At 45.5% G+C, this 18,465-nt stretch overlaps 2 protein-coding genes across 2 annotated transcripts; one reads left to right on the top strand and one right to left on the bottom strand.

The window, feature by feature from the left end:
• Positions 1–922: 922 nt before the first annotated feature.
• LOC114358570 (protein IWS1 homolog) lies at positions 923–10,106 on the bottom strand. Its single transcript, XM_028312569.1, has 11 exons — positions 9,879–10,106; positions 8,540–8,571; positions 7,289–8,427; positions 7,129–7,199; positions 6,894–7,053; positions 6,406–6,607; positions 5,626–5,793; positions 4,681–4,843; positions 2,486–2,597; positions 1,694–1,805; positions 923–1,265 (listed from the first exon to the last, which is right to left on the bottom strand). The coding sequence occupies exons 1-11, from the start codon at positions 9,892–9,894 to the stop codon at positions 1,140–1,142; spliced, it is 2,301 nt and encodes a 766-aa protein (XP_028168370.1). The 5' UTR covers positions 9,895–10,106; the 3' UTR covers positions 923–1,139.
• Positions 10,107–10,184: 78 nt separating this feature from the next.
• On the top strand, positions 10,185–18,012 carry Syx17 (syntaxin 17). The gene is made up of 7 exons (XM_028312570.1): positions 10,185–10,482; positions 14,170–14,365; positions 15,563–15,622; positions 16,165–16,295; positions 16,402–16,524; positions 16,601–16,680; positions 16,814–18,012. Exons 1-7 carry the CDS (start codon positions 10,363–10,365, stop codon positions 17,019–17,021), a joined length of 918 nt encoding a protein of 305 aa, XP_028168371.1. The 5' UTR covers positions 10,185–10,362; the 3' UTR covers positions 17,022–18,012.
• Positions 18,013–18,465: the final 453 nt, after the last annotated feature.

The following is an 18,465-nucleotide window of genomic DNA, read 5'->3' as shown; positions in this document are numbered from 1 at the left end:
CATGGCACAATTATTATTTCAGTTGAACATATTGTACTGTGTTAGCACATTTTCCATTGTTTGGTCTTGACTTTTTGCTGATGTTGTAGTTGACTGTTGAACTGCTGAGACTTCATTATTTTTGCATTCTCTAATATTTTATTAGCGATTTGAATCTTTTGAAGTTTCAAGACTGATTCCAGCTGCACAGACGAGGTTGGTCCTTCCAGAATTCGGGAATACGGACGTGACAGGGGTCTGGCGGCGACTTCTTGTGGTGTTGTGTTGCACGACTTGCACGGAGTTGACATGATGACGATAATTGATGTTGAAGTGACGTCACGGATTTGCTCTGCTCAATCGGGGTAGCCATTTTGATTCCATGTCAGATGAAAGCTGGCGGAGGCTGATGCCGAAGATGGTGGTGATGGAGGCTACGTCCCACATTACGTTGGTTTAGTACGTTTATCTTCGTCGTCGTTCGTCGGCTTCGTCTGCTTCTTCGACTTCGTTCACGTCGGGTTCTGGGTCCGGTTCGACGTCGGGGTCACCAATTTGTGTCATCTTCGTTTGGTTCGTCTTCATCGTCGGGGTCACCAATTTGTGCCAAATCCGTCAGGTTCATCTTCTTCGTCGGGATCATCTTCTTCGTCGGGGTCACCAATTTGTGCCATGTTGGGGGACCGTATGAATGAGACACGGTTGTAGTTAGTCTCTGATATTAATCTGTTTATTAATGTGAACTACGCGACTATTTATACGATATAGATCAAAGGTAAATGACGTCACAGCATCAGCACTATACGTGATAAATGTGCTGACACTGTGAACGTGATCAAGATAAGATATGAAGAGATTTAGTATTGTGCATACCGGCACAGAGACCCTCGCGCTTTTCAATAAAAAAAGATGATGAAATAAGTTCATAATCAAACTNTTACCTTTAAGCGTTCATTACCACACGTTGGAGAGGAAGGAAGCAATAAACGAATCACTGTCAGCGTCAACGGTCCTATATACTATAGAATGCAAATAATGGATCACGCGAAGCGATCGGTTAAGCCGTCCCGTTACAAAACCGTAATCTCAGCCAACGACAATAATGAAAGTTTTCAGTCAAAGTCCCTATCTACTCGTATGTGGCCGTGAGTCGTAGAAGCCTACAGCGCCATCTTGCGGCCCTCGATGGAGATCTCGACGGCGCGGCGCGAGCCGCTCTTCATGCGCTTCTGGTCGATGAACTTCTTCATCTGCTTCTCGTACCGCGTCATCTTCTTCTTGCTCGTCTGGAAACGAACGGCGAATATCAAAAATAAGCTCAAACTATGAGAACATTACAGAGCGATTTAATTTAGGAGAAAGCATGCATGTTTTAAGTTCGGTTATAAAAAGAAAAAAAAATTGACAGAAATTACAGTAGCTCTAAGTAATCGACTTAGAGCTAAGTGACGATATAGTGAAATTTAAATCGGAAAATGAGCTCAACAAACCTAATAAATAAAAAAAACAAAGAAGAGTACGGACTAAGAGTCTTTAAAAGAAATTAATAATAAAAAAAAAATCGGTAAGACGATAAAACTAATGAAGCAGCTGCAGCGAACTTAGTTTTCATTCTTTCCAAAATGGAGCAAGAATTATGCTTACGATAGTTTCTCTATCCTTTATAACTCGATAGGAGGCAATAAAATATAAAGCAGTGATGTGACAGGCGTACCCGCGACATGTCGACCTCGCTGGTGGACTTGGGGCGCACGACGTAGTCCTTGTTGCTGGGCAGCGGCACGCGCGCGCGCGCCACCCAGCCCGGCTCGCCCGGCCGCACCGACCTGCCGGAGACACGAAGCGTTCAATTCAAATTCAAATAGTTTATTCAGTACACACATAGATAGGCCCTTTGTAGGGCACTTATATACGTCTCAAATATAGCTTGCCCTACCACCGCTTCGGGACAACATAATTATGGGCTGGTGCTGAGAAGTGGCGAAAGAAACTCAGTCGCCGTTATTATTTCAACGTAAAGCCTCGATCACACGTACCGAGCAAACGGGCGAGACAGCGCTCTCGGCCGAGTGCTCGGTGTGTATGAACATTACGCCGAGTGCTCGGCGGAGCGCTCGAGTATGTGACTCGCTCACCCAAACTGTCTCGACCGAGTAAACATTTTACTGTCTCGCCCGTTTACTCGGTACGTGTGATCAAGGCTTTATTCTGCGTTGACGTCGTGACGTTCTACAGTGGCGCCATCCTAGTGAGTTTAAATGCGATAGTCCTCCTACCGCTTGAACGCTCACTAGTTTCATAGTTTGCGCCACTGCCTTAGCCGCTAGCAAGTGACCTCTTTACAGATCGAATCCAGACCCGGATCCGAATATGTGATAATAATATGTATGGCATGTGTAAAGTGCTAAACTATCAGGCAGAAAATAAATTAGTTTTAAGAGTTTTTTATGAGACCCCATTCCAATGACGTCAGTTGTGAGTGTGAGTACTACAAGTGCACCATTACCGGTCGGAGTCGGGATCCATGGTGCGCGCTCGCTTGGAGGGCGGCGGGTCGGAGCGGCGCCGCGCGCCCGCCATGGCCTGGTCGCGCGCCTGGCGCTCCTCGCGCGTCATCGCTGCAACACAATAACAATAAAAATAACAAAAAAAAATAAAACCGACTTCAAATGTGTGAACACAAAAAAAAACTAAATATTAAAAAAAAGTTCTACCCCCGGGGGGGTGAAATATTTTCTTCAAATTCGCATGAAACCACCCTTTTGATAATACCTATTCAACAAAAAAATAATCGTTCAAATTGGTTCATAATCGGCGGAGATATTGCGTATAAAAAAGTTCATCCCCAATTTTCCACCCTTGGGGGTGAAATATTTTCTTCATTTTCGCATGAAACCAACCTTTTGATAATACCTATTCAACAAAAAAATAATCCTTCAAATTGGTTCATAATCGGCGGAGATATTGCGTATAAAAAAGTTCATCCCCAATTTTCCACCCTTGGGGGTTGTTTTTTCTATTATTAAATTTAAATGGGACCACCCTTGAAGTATTACCTATACGCCGAAAAAAGATTTGTTCAAATCGGTTCATAATTGGCGGAGTTATCGCGTAACAAACATAGAAAAAAAAAACATACGGGTCGAATTGAGAACCTCCTCCTTTTTTGAAGTCGGTTGACTCAGCATTAATCGAGGCACGCGTGCCCCGACGCTGGTTTTCAGCGGGTGCCTCTCCAACCAACATTTTAAATTAAAAAAAAAAAGAAAACATTATACAAGACATTGACAAGAGGGCGCTACCGGCGCCACTATCTCACCGCACCAATTTTGCCATGTTGAGAAAATACACTCGATTCCGCATTATAATTATTACATTTAAGAGACAGAAAAAAAATAGGAATACAACACTGGAGTCGACTCATGACGCCAGCCCCTAGACAAAATGCACTTTTATAAATGAATCGAAAATCGAAGCTATCAAAAATACATCGCGCGTTACGGAACATACTTCGAGACTACATCACTTCACGAACCTGTGGACCACGCACTCGCAGAAATCCAATATAACAACGGGTTCAGGGTGCCGTTGGGCTTGCCTCGCTTCTGCAGTGCTTCGGAAATGTTTGCTCAGTCGCATACTAACGGCTTCTTTGCTGTCCCACGCAAGAAGACTGCCTCGTCGCTCAGTAGGATACGGGCGAGCCCCAACAGTATCCTGAAGACCGTGGCGGAGAGGCATGACTCTCCCGTTATCCGAAATTTCGTTCGGCTACTTCTTACCCAACGGGTTGGATAATTAGTGGTATATTTTATCTACACTAATATTATAAAGAGGAAAACTTTGTTTGTTTGTTTGATTTTAATGAATAGGCTCAAAAACTATAGGACCGTTTTTAAAAATTCTTTCACCATTCGAAAGCTACATTATCCACGAGTAACATAGGCTATATTTTATTTTGGAAAAAAATAGGGTTCAGTAAAATATTTGGCTTTTTCGGAGGTCACGCGGGCGAAGCCGCTGGCGGAAAGCTAGTAATAAATAAATTACTAACATAGTTGTATAAGGCACCCATTTACTAACCATGTGGTTTATTGTTATCTTTAAATAAATAAATTTTCAGCANACAACGGGTTCAGGGTACTGTTGGGCTTGCCTCGCTTCTGTAGTGCTTCGGAAATGTTTGCTCAGTCGCATACGGACGGCTTCTTTGCTGTCCTACGCAAGAAGACTGCCTCGTTGCTTAGTAAAATACGGGCGAGCCCCAACAGTATCCTGAAGACCGTTGTGGCAAGGTACGACTCTCCCGTTATCCGACATTTCGTTCGGCTACTTCTTACCGAATGGGTTGGATAATTAGTGGTATATTTTATCTACACTAATATTATAAAGAGGAAAACTTTGTTTGTTTGATTTTAATGAATAGGCTCAAAAACTACTGGACCGTTTTTAAAAATTCTTTCACCATTCGAAAGCTACATTATCCACGAGTAACATAGGCTATATTTAATTTTGGAAAAAAATAGGGTTCCGTAAAATATTTGGGTTTTCCGGAGTCCACGCGGGCGAAGCCGCTGGCGGAAAGCTAGTAATAAATAAATCACTAACATAGTTGTATAAGGCACCCATTTACTAACCATGTGGATCATTGTCATCTTTAAATGAATAAATTAAATTGAATAGAATCTGAAAGGTGCGCACCTTTGAAGTCCGTGGAGAGGTTGAAGATGGGCCGCGCCCACTCGGAGATGAGGCGGCCGGCGCGCTCGCGGTTGGCCTTGGTCTCCTTGGGGTGCTTGTACAGGTACATCACCGCCTTGCCGATGCCCGACTGCTTCAGCAGCGACTTGTCGATGGCGGGGAACTAAGGGGCACAAATTCTAATATTAATGGTTTTAAAACTAAAGCCTGGTCTGTGAGCATGTAGAATTTTGTCCATGACCCCGAGCTACCCATCTTTATCGCCCGCGCGTAATTATATTGCTGTCGCGACTGTGCGACGGGCGCCCGCAGTGAGTGTGTGAGCGCGACAGCAACATAATGAGGGCTATCGAGTTAGCGCCACTGTAGAGTAAGGTCCTGTCACTTGCATGTAGCGAAGACAGTGGCACCAACTGGTGAGTGCTGTGGTAGGAGGACTATCGCATTTGCACTCATCAAGATGGCGCCACTGTAGAGTAAGGGCCTGTCAATCGCCAGGGGTGCCAACTGTTAAGTATAAAAACGATAGCCCTCATTACGCGCGAGCGATAAGGATGGGTAGCTTGGGGTCATTGGACAAAATTCTACGTGCTCGCAGACCAGACTATAGTAGAGCGCCAAAATTTTCTGTATTTGGTCAGCGTACAAATATTTTATATTTACAAGATTAAATTAATTACAAATATTACGTCATTTATTACATGAAAATAATTAAGTCTGTCAGAAATAGAGAAAATAAAATAATGTCAAAACAAACAAGTGACGTCAGCATGTGGTCACGTGGTCACGTGGCCACGCGGCGGGCACAGCACACTAACGACACTCACGTCCATGAGCAGCTTGAGCACGGACTCGCGGATGAGCAGGCAGGGCAGCGCGCGGTTGGGCATGGGGCCAGCCAGTCGCACAGCCACGCGGCGGGCACAGCACACTAACGACACTCACGTCCATGAGCAGCTTGAGCACGGACTCGCGGATGAGCAGGCAGGGCAGCGCGCGGTTGGGCATGGGCGCCAGCCAGTCGCACAGCACGTTCAGCACGTTGTGCTCCAGGAACGCCAGCTGCAGGTCCTTCTTGATCAGCTGCGACATGGCCGACTTCAGCATCGACACCTGCGAATTCAAATTCAAAATTATTTATTGTGAAACATAGGTGTTTACAGATAAAAATATTACATTGTGATTGTGCACCACAGTTAATACAGATAAGTAGGGTATCTCTTCATACAAACGCACCAAACACGATCTAAATAGATACACGTTGGTAATGTAAAAAAAATATGATCAGCTCCTTGTCTATGTTACAGAAAATCGTTTAAAAACTTTATATTATGGACAAATGCTTACTCTACAGGGAAAATTATTTTGTATTTAAATTGAATAATGCAGTTTTCAGGGGAGGGGGGAGTTGCCAATACTCGCCACGCTTGGCAGGCGCAAACGCAGCGGGGGACGTCCACCCACAAGGTGGACCGACGACCTCATAAACCTGACGATGTGGAAGTCATCGGGGGAGGCCTATGTTCAGCAGTGGACGTCCTGTGGCTGAAATGATGATGATGATGAATGCAGTTTTGACGATTGAATAAATTATATCGAGAGCGACACCCCTACGTGTTTAGGCTATCATCGCTCGCTCGGGGCTCGAGTCGCGTGACCCGGGGCCGGCTCGGTCGAGTCACGTGACCCGTGGCCTGCGCTCGCCGGGTGTCGTGCCGCACGCACCTTGCGCACGGCGGGCTGGTTGCGCTTGTTGAGGTCGCGGTCGTCGTCGGCGGCGGCGCGCATCTGCTGCAGCAGGTGCGCGATGAGGTCGTCGTTGTCGTTGATGATGTCGATGTCGCGCCGCCGCCGCCGCCCGCGCCGCTCCTCCTTCTTGCGCGCCATCATGATCTCGAAGTCCGTCATGCCGCCCTGCATCTCCGCGCTGGAACACCGACGAACCGGTCAGTGACGACGTTCGGAGCTACGGTCTGGTCGCCGAGCACGTAGAATTTCGTCCGATGACCCCGAGCTACCCATCCTTATAGCTCGCGCGTGATTATATTGCTGTCGCGACAGTGCGACGGGCGCCCGCAGTGAGTGTGCGAGCGCGACTGCAACATAATTACGCGCGAGCGATAAGGATGGGTAGCTTGGGGTCATTGGTCAAAATTCTACGTGCTCAGAGACCGGGCTTTACACACGGCCACGTGTTATGGAACGTCAGTCACCTCGTTCCCCCGACTGGGCCCTCGTCGTCGGAAGAATCGTCTGCGGCGGTCGCGGGCGCGGCGGCGCCGGGCTCGCCCTCGGGCGCGCCCTCGCCCTCGCCGCCCGCGCGCTCCCCGCCCTCGTCGTCCGACTCCAGCCGCACCGCGCGCCGCTTCTTGCCTTGTGGGAGAAATCAACCGGTATAGCGAACCGAAAACCAAGGGAAACGGAATAACAAATTGTCCGACGGGTTACCTCGACGGGACGGCGAGCCGGAGCCGGAGCGCGAGCTCGAGCGCGACCGTGAGCGGGATCGCGAACGAGACCTGCGAAAGGTTAAAGAATCGAGGAAAAATTGAACCTGACCTGATAAATAGACGAGGGAAAAATGCAGTAATTAGTGAGTGATATTTACCTTGACCTAGATTTGGCAGACCCGGAACGGGATCTCGAGCGGGATCGGGATTTAGATCTCGAACGAGACCTGGAGCGGGACTTGGATCTCGAGCGGGACCTGGAGCGGGATCCGGATCGCGAGCGAGAACCCGACTTGGAACGTGAGCGGGAGCGCGAGCGAGACTTGGAGCGCGAGCGTGACTTGGAGCGCGAGCGAGACTTGGAGCGCGATCGAGATCGGGACTTTGAGCGAGATCGAGACCGGGACTTGGAGCGGGAACGAGACCGAGATCTCGATTTGGACTTAGAACGGGAGCGGGATCGCGATCGTGACTTGCGTGACCCCGATCTTGAGCGTCTCTTGGCGCTGTCGCGGCCGGCGCTCTTCGATCGGGAGCGCGAACGAGATTTTCGCGATCCCGATCGCGAACGTGAACGACTGGCGCGAGAACCCGCCGGCGACTTGGACCGTGACCGACTCCTTTCCCGCGAAGCGCTTCGGGAGCGGCCGCGTTTGGCTTCGCCGTCGCCGTCTACTTCCATGCGCTCCGGCGAGCGGGATCTGGAGCGGCTCTTGGAGCCCCTGGCGCCGGGCGATTTGCTTCTGGACTTGGACTTGCTGCGAGATCTGCTTCTCGATTTGGCCGGCGATTTGCTTCCAGATCGAGACTTCTCGGGAGAGCCGCTGCCCGATCGAGACTTAGACTTAGCCGGCGAGGCGCTGCCGGACCGCGATCGCGTCGGCGAGGGGCTCCCCGATCGAGATTTTCTCGGGGATCCACTGCGGGAGCGAGATTTCCTCGGAGATCCGCTGCGAGAGCGGGATTTCGCTCGTGAACCGCTGCGGGAGCGAGATCTTTTGGGGGATCCGCTTCGGGAGTGAGATTTGGCCGGCGAGCCGCTTCGTGATCTGGATTTCCTCGGAGATGCGCTCCCGGATCTGCTGCGGGAGCGGGAGCGCGCGGGCGAGCCGCTGCGGGACTTGGAGCGCGAGCCGCTGCGGGAGCGGCCCGAGCGCGGCGAGCGCGGGGACTGCGGGGAGCGCGGGGAGGCGGAGCGCGAGCGCGAGCCGCTGCGCGAGCGAGAGCGGGACTTGGACTTGGAAGACCGCCTCGACTGTGGGGACCCGTCGTGAGACATTTTTGAAGTGGATTCCGCCTGCAAAAATTATATTAATCCAAAATGTTATACTTAGCAGATAGACAGGTCCGACCGGAACATCTCATTATAAAAAAAGTATCATTGATGTTACTTCACAAAATATACTCACAGATTTGCTCCTTGAGCGAGATTTTCGACCATCTGTAACAATATTATTAATGTCTAAGTATATTTTCGCTATTCAGAGAAGATTTTATCATAATTGATATTGTCTTCTAAACCTAGAGTAGAAATATTAAGCAGTCAGAATTAACTGTGCAGTATGATAATACAGTTGGTTGGTTGGTACCATACCATTTTGCATTAAGTATGTTTGTGTTTGAAAGTAAAGGTAACAAAGAACATAACAAAATTCCAGCTGAGTCTAATTAAGCTTCCATAAAAAGTGTGCTCTTAAAATGCGCGATGCTTCCCGTCAAAGAGACTCTGGGTGACTACAGCTCCATGAGTGTGCCTACCCAACGATAGTAGGAGGCACTTGCGCTTTTCCACAAAAAAAAAAGGATGATGAAATATGCATGTTCTGTTACACCACTGTATCTATATCACAGTTCAGTTCAGCCACAGAATATTACCTGTTTTTGCCTGATATTTCAAACAGGTTGCACCAGACGATGTCACAGACTGATGAGACATGATATTAAGTTACAATTCAAATTGTGCAACACAAGTTTAAATACATATAATTATTTACTATGGTACTGTAATATACAAGTACACAGACACAACTACAATCTAAAGACCTTGTGTAATTAATTTGCAAATTACTTTCATGTACTTAAGTTTTAAAACATGTTATCTAATCTTCAAATGTAAACAACCCTAATGGACTTAGTGGTATTAAAATAAAACATGGTATTTTTTTTAACAAATGTCATTTTTTACCTAATGGCAACCAAACCTACTCTGTGGGTGGTTTATTTCTGCCAATGTTGAGATTTTCATTAATTACTTCTGGTACAATAGAACATGGGTGTTTTAATTCTATTGCTTATTTTTCATAGATCCCGTGGAGACAAGTATTCCCATAAGCAGGTTTCAAGACGCCATTGGGTCTAAAGCGGATTGTGCATGTCAACCCACTCAACATTAGATGCACGCTCAAATTCAAAGTGTTTCTATTTTTTCATACATTTATCACTTCACTGCACTTTAAACTTTCGTGGATTTTTGATAAAGCTCAGCGTCCACTGAATTTCGGTTTGTGGTGTATTAATAGACGAAACATCAGCCAAAATTACTATAGAATTAAATACAGTCAGCACTTCCATCTCAATAATATGAAATAAATTACTAGCATAACGGAAACTACACATAAATATGATAAAGATAAATTAATTTGTTCAAACGTATGTTAATGTAATCTGTAATAAACTTAGGTAAAAATATGTTTTTGCTCAAAAACCGATGTAAGGTGAGGTTATGTTTTTATGATAAACAAAACTTACCCGTGTCCACATCCATCTTGTGTGATTAGTACTTTATTTGACTTCCCTACAGCTTCTCAGCTGCAATTACGAGAACACGAAGTTATAACTAGATTTAAACAGTGTTCATTCCGCAATTTTGTAAAATCGACATTTTATTTGACAGTCACAAATCCAATGTTTTTTACAATGAAATTGACAAATTTATTTTGCCGACTGACTTACGAACTCGGAACGGAACCACTCGGATGGAACGTGCAAATGACATATATCGAATCGAGTATTGGGCGGATCGTTAAAATAGTAACGTCAAGGTGACAACTTGTCACTGACAAGCCAGTGATGTCAAGGTTGACGTTCTTCGTTACGCAGCGAACAATGTTATTTTTGTGAATTATTAAATTTTTACTGTATAACCAGAGCCAGTGCTTTGCAAATAGTTCTTACTTAAAGTATGGCTACGTGAAAAATATAATTTTTGTTACTTAAATACTTTGTGTTCACAATGGAGGAGACAAACAAACTTCCGCTGAAGCGTGTGGAACTTCCACTATCGAAGTTTAATGAAGTAGCTATTCCACACCATCTCGACTTATTGCGACAACACAAAACGAATATTATTAAGGTCAGTATGTCTTAGTTATGATCTGACCTGCTGTTTAGTCGGCAGTATCTCTTTGTTCGCTAACTTGGGATCCACAGACGTAATAGTTGAACTATTGCGTATATCTCTTGCAGATGACTAGGAGAGTCTATAAATAAACTGCTATTTAAAAAATTGGCAGTTTCATTCACCAAGGTTGCATAAAAAAATTAGAAAAATTTATAAAACATCCTTGTTGCTGAAACAATGTTTTGTTGTTGTAATTTCTCATTGCCTGTTTAATTTTATGTTCTACCGCCTAATATGTTAATGACAGTAGCTTATCACTACTTTTGCATTCAGTTATATGCCTTGGTGCCTAGGTAATTAATTAATACAACAAAATGTAATTTTCTAAAATACATCAAGACACCCAAATTGACCTTTGTATCACTTTCTAGACTGCAATGACCAACCTGTTATGTTATATGTAGTAAATAGTCCTTATCAATTTTTGTTTTGTTATTGTCAGTAGCCTTTAGAAAAATAAAACAAAGTTCACATTAGATAGTAAAAAAAAAAAAAAAAATCAGCTGTTTCATAGTGTAAATAGTTGCTAGTATAAAAATATGACACTTTTTTCATATTTTATCCACTTTTATGCTATATGTTCAAGAACACTATTTACTTATTTTAATTTTGTCCCAATACCCCAATTGATTATAAAAAATAATAAATGTTTATCTTGTCAGTTTGACTGATGCATGTGTCTGTGCATTAACATTATTGTTGTGTCTTCTATCCTTGCAAAGAACTGGTTCAGCAACTTCTAGTTTTTTTATATCTACACTAGAAGAAATAACATGGTCACAGGTCTTATTATTGATTTGGTTGGAATTTATTTCTGCCTGAATAAAATAATGGTATTGGTCTGGCCCATTAAAGGTAGAAGCACACTTATAAGCTTGGAAAGGGATCATGACCACTTGGACAGGGATCATGACCATAATCATATTAAGTTGTTCAGTAAAACCTAGTATTATATTATCTGTGGTAAAACTTACTACTGCAATGCATACTGTACTAGTACTACTATTTGACACCATTACCCAATAATTCGAAATTCGAAATTTTATACTACCCATAAATTAAGATTTTTGGTTGCATTGTAATTAAAAAAAGTAGTTTAATTAAGTTGACAATATAGTGACGTCACTTTGCTTGTATTGCCATACAAAATTTATGGGAGAGTCTCGTTATGACAGCTTTAAAAAACTACGCCTATTGTAATGTAATCGCCCCGCCTCGGAACTTCGGGACAAGCTCACGAACCGCGGTGCATGCGTAGTTAACTAGCTGACGGCTCGTCATACCCCCACTTACGGCTAGTTGCCCGTGAGCTTACGGCGCTGGCCGCTGCCGATTCGCATCCGATTACATACGTTAGGTTGACGCCTAGTTGATAGCAAGGCGGTGACGATCCCTTTCCGAGTTGATAAGTTAAAAAACGAATAAGGCATACACGGACCGCTTGAAGCAGTCAGGGTCGACAGCTTCAAGCTGCGACTGCACAGTGAACTGCAGAGTTTTATGGACGCATCTGATTCGGGCGGTCGACAGCACGGTGAATAATAATTTTCATCGTGCGGTCAACCAGTCGCCAGCCATACACTGACTGCTCGAGCTGTCGACAGCTCTCGCGCAGTTACCTCCGCCCACTTTCTTCATTCCACGGCGCGCGCGCTTGTGATTTGTTGAGCAGTTAATACCAACTGCTCGAGTAGTTATCACTGGCAGCTTCAAGCTGTTGACTCTTGACTGCAAGAGCGGTCCGTGTATGTTGATCACTGACTAACTGCACTGACTAATTGCCGGCCTAAGTGTTTTTTATAACATTTATTTGGTTTTTCGCCTAAAGAGTCTGAAGTATATTATTATCGTATATTATATTTCCNTTTATAAATTATCCTTGTTGCTGAAACAATGTTTTGTTGTTGTAATTTCTCATAGCCTGTTTAATTTAATGTTCTACCGCCTAATATGTTAATGACAGTAGCTTATCACTACTTTTGCATTCAGTTATATGCCTTGGTGCCTAGGTAATTAATTAATACAACAAAATGTAATTTTCTAAAATACATCAAGATGTAGGTACACCCAAATTGACCTTTGTATCACTTTCTAGACTGCAATGACCAACCTGTTATGTTATATGTAGTAAATACTAGTCCTTATCAATTTTTGTTTTGTTTTTGTCAGTAGCCTTTAGAAAAATATAACAAAGTTCAGATTAGATAGTAAAAAAAAAAAAAACAAAAACAGCTGTTTCATACTATAAATAGTTGCTTGTATAAAAATATGACTTTTTTTCATATTTTACCCACTTTTACGATAAAATTAATAAGATTAATTAATTTACTTATTTTTATTTTGTCCCAATACTCCCAATTGGTTTTAAAAAAATAATAAATGTTAATTATTATTTTATTTGTCAGTTTGACTGATGCATTTGTCTGTGCATAAACATTATTGTTGTGTCTTCTATCCTTGCAAAGAACTGGTTCAGCAACTTCCATTTTTTTTAATATTTACACTAGAAGAAATAACATGGTGGTCGTAATTGATTTGGTTGGAATTTATTTCTGCCTGAATAAAATAATGGTATTGGCCACTGGCCCATTTAAAGGTCGAAGCACACTTATCAGCTTGGAAAGGGATGATGACCACTTGGAAAGGGATCATGACCATAATCATAATATTAAGTTGTTCAGTAAAACTTACTACTGCAATGCATACTGTACTAGTACTACTATTTGACACCATTCCCCAATAATTCTAAATTCGAAACTTTTTAATTTTAAATTACCTGTAAATTAAATATTTTTGGTTGCATTGTAATTCAAAAAAGTAGTTTAAGGCGGTTATCACACTGCGCCGCGCTCCGCCGCAGAGCGCGTGATTTCATATAAAAAAACACGCGCGCGGACGCGTTGTCAGTGTGAAGTGCCGCGCGTGTTTTCTACACAAACTGAGGTACTTGCATACAATGATTAAATCTGTCGTCCCGCGCTCCGCGGCGGAGCGCGGCGCAGTGTGATAACCGCCTTATTGAGTTGACAATATGGTGACGTCACTTTGCTTGTATTGCCACACAAAATTTATGGGAGTCTCGTTATGACAGTTTTAAAAAACTACGTCCATTGTAATGTAATCGCCCCGCCTCGGGACTTCGGGACAAGCTCACGAACCGCGGTGCATGCGTGGTCAACTAGCTGACGCGTGACGGCTCGTCAATCTCTCCACTTACGGCTAGTTGCCTGCGAGCTTACGGCGCTGCCGATTCGCTTACATAGGTTACGTTAGGTTGACGCCTAGTTCCGGGAGGGGCTGTGGTAGAGAAGGCTTTGTCCGGAAACCCACAGTCTCCTCCCACTTATGGCGAGTGACGGAGCAGCGGGGTCTTTTTAGTGGGTATGCCTCGTCCTTCTGACGTGGTGAGCCCCACATAACCTACCCTGTCCCCGCAGGGTAGGTATGCGATTCAACACATTTTTTCCCCGAAAAAAAAAAAAAAAAAAAAGGTTGACGCCTAGTTGATAGCAAGGCGTAAGGCGGTGACGATCCCTTTCCGAGTTGATAAGTTGAAAAACGAATAAGTGTTTTTTTATAAAATTTATTTGGTTTTTCGCATAAAGAGTCTGTATATCATATTTTCGTGGATCGTTGTAGTACGAAGAGGCGGGCGAGTGGGCGCGCGTGCGAGCCGAGCAGACGAACGCACGGCGAGTGGCGGCGCAGCTGCGGACACTACTCGGCGAGCTGGAGGCGCTGCGGCGCCAGGTGCGCGCGCCCGACCTGCGCCGCTTCGACGCGCTCACGCAGCGCTCCAGGGACCTCACGCTCAAGGCGATCGTCGACTACTTAGGTAACGTGGCGGCCAGCTGCGGACACTACTCGGCGAGCTGGAGGCGCTGCGGCGCCAGGTGCGCGCGCCCGACCTGCGCCGCTTCGACGCGCTCACGCAGCGCTCCAGGGACCTCACGCTCAAGGCGATCGTCGACTACTTAGGTAACGTGGCGGCCAGCTGCGGACACTACTCGGCGAGCTGGAGGCGCTGCGGCGCCAGGTGCGCGCGCCCGACCTGCGCCGCTTCGACGCGCTCACGCAGCGCTCCAGGGACCTCACGCTCAAGGCGATCGTCGACTACTTAGGTAACGTGGCGGCCAGCTGCGGACACTACTCGGCGAGCTGGAGGCGCTGCGGCGCCAGGTGCGCGCGCCCGACCTGCGCCGCTTCGACGCGCTCACGCAGCGCTCCAGGGACCTCACGCTCAAGGCGATCGTCGACTACTTAGGTAACGTGGCGGCCAGCTGCGGACACTACTCGGCGAGCTGGAGGCGCTGCGGCGCCAGGTGCGCGCGCCCGACCTGCGCCGCTTCGACGCGCTCACGCAGCGCTCCAGGGACCTCACGCTCAAGGCGATCGTCGACTACTTAGGTAACGTGGCGGCCAGCTGCGGACACTACTCGGCGAGCTGGAGGCGCTGCGGCGCCAGGTGCGCGCGCCCGACCTGCGCCGCTTCGACGCGCTCACGCAGCGCTCCAGGGACCTCACGCTCAAGGCGATCGTCGACTACTTAGGTAACGTGGCGGCCAGCTGCGGACACTACTCGGCGAGCTGGAGGCGCTGCGGCGCCGTTATAAGCAGATATTATCCCAACTATCCCAACTAATATTATAAATGCGAAAGTAACTCTGTCTGTCTGTCTGTCTGTTACGCTTTCCCGCTTAAACCTCGCAACCGATTTTGATGAAATTTGGCATAGAGATAGTTTGAGTCCCGGGAAAGAACATAGGATAGTTTTTATCCCGGTTTTTGAAACAGGGACGCGCGCGATAAAGTTTTTCTGTGACAGACAAAATTCCACGCGGGCGAAGCCGCGGGCGGAAAGCTAGTTTTAAGATAAAACTTATTGACACAATTTATGAAGTTACTGGAGCCTTTATTTGTGCCTTTTTTGATTGAATTATTCATCACATACTCGTAGTATCTGAGCCCGTCATAACCCAATTTTTTTTTACTTAAAATTGCCAGTTTATAAAAAAGTTCTGATTTATTTTAGGAGTAATTGAAAGCAGTTGTAGATCGATTGTTTCTGAAAGCAGATCATCCTTGTGCAGTGGTAAGGCAATAGTAGCAAATGAACATGAATTTGTGTGAATTAAACCTTAACAAACATTAATTGTAAATATTTTCGAGATTTGAAAGCATGACCGTAAAACGTTTTTGTGGATTTAATCAACGCTCACCTATTTGCTTTGTCAAGGCAATGCTATTTATTGAAATACAGTATGCAGATTACAAGTTTCAATAATTTCACCCACTCGTCATTTAAGTTGATGTCTGAATACCATTTTTCACATAATTCATCTATTAATCTAGATTCCTAAACGCGAGCTTCAGTTAAACCGCATTACGACATTGCTAAGATTTTATCATTTTAATTCGTGCTGTTTTTCAACTTGAACTGACTGTTCAGTGTTCTCGTCTAATTTATCCATCTAACCTTTCAGAAGCCCTAAATTATTTGGGTACCGAGTACCGACACATGGTATACCTATTTATTGGTTTCATAGGACGTTGTGCATAATCTATACTGTGCAAACTGTTCAAGTGGCAAATTACCGACTTGAAAGATGTTGACAATCTGCACTCCGCCCGCAGAAACGTCTCCGCTGTCGATCAACCGGCGCTCGGAGGAGCCGGCGGTGGCGGGCAGCGCCGTCAGCACCGACTCGGTGGGCGTGGTCGCGCACGCGGCGCCGCTGCAGCTGCAACTGCAAGTCGAGGACCACGTGAGTACCTACCCAGGGGCATATACTGGCTATCAACTTTGGAAGAATCCTTAGTTCAGCAAGGGACTCGAAGTTACGGAGATAAAAGAAAAATCTGTTTGTGCAGGAGGCGATTCTGCGCGAGCGCGAGGCCGTGCTGCGCGGATGGAGCGCGCTGCAGCGGGAAGTGCGCGCGCTGCACGAGGCCTGGCAGCTGGTGCAGTGCGCCGCCAGCGCACAGCGGGACCAGGTCGCCCCGCCCACTACTGCCGCTGCTCACTGTATCGTGCACCGATTGATATTAACTGACTCGTTGCACATTACAGGTTACCAATACGGCCACGAATATAGAAACGGCAGCGGAAAACGTGCAAGCTGCACGAACGGATCTCGCTCTCGCTGAAAGGTATAATTTCTCCGCTGTCAAAGATTTTTATATTTGTAGATATCAATGGAACCGATGGCTCCGGAACCGTTGTTCGGTGTCCGTACGGAGCCGTTCCCTCGCTTCGAACAACAAGTAACGGCGTGGTCCGCAGGATCCGCGCGGGCGCGTACGGCGTGGGCGGCGCGGCGCTGGGCGCGCTGGCGGCGGGCCCGGCGGGGCTGGTGGTGGGCGCGAAGGCGGGCGCGGCGGCGGCGCTGGCCGGCTCGCTGCTGGGCTACGTGGCGGCGCGCGTGCTGGGCTCGCGGCGCCAGCGGCAGCTCGACATAGCGCCCGCGACCGCTCGCGACAAGGACGACTAGCAGCGGCGGCGGTGTGTCGTCGCCTGAGCGCGCCGACGGCACACCCGCCTCGCTTCGACCTTCGCAGGCGCACTCCTTAAGGGGTGGTTCCGCACCTGTCATGACGGCGTCAATGAATCGGTTGACGGTGACTGTAGTGAACGGACATGTGAGCTCATCCGCTTTCATTGGGCGTGCCGTTGACGCGTTTTAATTCCATAGACAATTATTATAATGCATAATTCCGCAATAGTGGTGGATCTGTATTAGTCAATAACCAGTAGATACGTATCGAATAATATCAATACTAATGCTAAAAAAGAATTTGCAAAAGCACACTTTATCAAAATTCAATGCTTTTTGCCCAAGCATGCTTTTAAGTTTGAGTAGAGTAAAGAGCTTCATTTTTGAGATCAATAAGACTTTCTTTTGGGTCGCAAAACAACATAGATATTGGCGGTACATTCGTGTTTCTGGCATGTCGTAGCGAGATGAACGACTATTACCCAATGTATTATGTATTTTTTAATAAGAATAACGGACAGTGATCAATAAACATACTGTTAAAGTTCCTGCTAACACATGCCCACACGCGTTTAGGTGGAATTCATTTATTGTTTAAGCTGGGTCTCCAGCGCGTGTTTTACCCTACACCTACACAATCAACAAAATCAATTTTGTTTAATGTTGATATTCAACAAATTGTATAGAAAATTTGTTGAATGCTGACATGTTTTTGTTGATTGTGTAGGTATAGAATAATAATAAATGTTCTACGTAATAGTGTAGGGCAAAACATTCGCTGGAGACCCGACTTTATTTATATTTACAAATATTTTTTTCTTTATTATTTAATATAAACATTGTCAAAGGAATATTTAAAGCAACTTTAAATGATTGTAAATATTTATAATATGCACAATGCTGTGATATATTTATTTACACCTGTGTAAGCAATATAAGCTCACACATTTTGTAAACTTGTATAATATAGGTAGTTGTGTAATATAATGTGTATAGTGAATAAATTCATATGAAATAAACCAGTACTCATTTTGATTCCATTTCCTAAAATCCATTTGCTTGTTGAAATCCACTGTGGGTACCTAAGTAACATTGGAGGCTTTGAAGAACTTAACGATACGTCATAATTCGCTAGAAATGAGGATCACAAACTTGGAACAAAGTTTCATAAATCCGGCCAAGTGCGAATCGGATAAAAAAACGTTTGTTGTGTGGTTAAAGGCCACTAATATTTATTTTCATGTTTTGCTGCAATAGAAATTTAACTGTCTGGTGGCGGCAGACTGTGGAATCATAGCAATAGGTTCCCATTTAATACCCTATTGAGTTCCGTAAGTAGGTACCATACAAAACAGTCCACGAGCCGCTCGCTAAATACCGCTGCGGTAACTGAATGTTTCTTTTTTATTTCAATTTTGACAAAGTAACGATTACTCTCTCT

The sequence above is a fragment of the Ostrinia furnacalis genome, unplaced genomic scaffold, assembly GCF_004193835.3.
Source record: "Ostrinia furnacalis isolate ACB-3 unplaced genomic scaffold, ASM419383v2 OfSCF4031, whole genome shotgun sequence".
NCBI lineage: Eukaryota > Metazoa > Arthropoda > Insecta > Lepidoptera > Crambidae > Ostrinia > Ostrinia furnacalis.
The sequence above is the reverse complement of the archived record's forward strand: the minus strand, read 5'-3'. Positions and strand labels throughout refer to the sequence as shown.

Excerpts from the sequence above, each read along its gene's own strand:
- LOC114358570 (XM_028312569.1), bottom strand. Across the intron at positions 7,054-7,128 it reads CGGCTCGCCGTCCCGTCGAG|GCAAGAAGCGGCGCGCGGTG; the intron begins GTAACCCGTCGG and ends TTCTCCCACAAG. Across the intron at positions 2,598-4,680 it reads CCTCTCCACGGACTTCAAAG|CGATGACGCGCGAGGAGCGC; the intron begins GTGCGCACCTTT and ends ATTGTGTTGCAG.
- Syx17 (XM_028312570.1), top strand. The coding sequence starts at position 10,363 with ATGGAGGAGACAAACAAACTTCCGCTGAAGCGTGTGGAACTTCCACTA. Across the intron at positions 15,623-16,164 it reads CAGATCATCCTTGTGCAGTG|AAACGTCTCCGCTGTCGATC; the intron begins GTAAGGCAATAG and ends CTCCGCCCGCAG. Across the intron at positions 16,681-16,813 it reads GATCTCGCTCTCGCTGAAAG|GATCCGCGCGGGCGCGTACG; the intron begins GTATAATTTCTC and ends CGTGGTCCGCAG.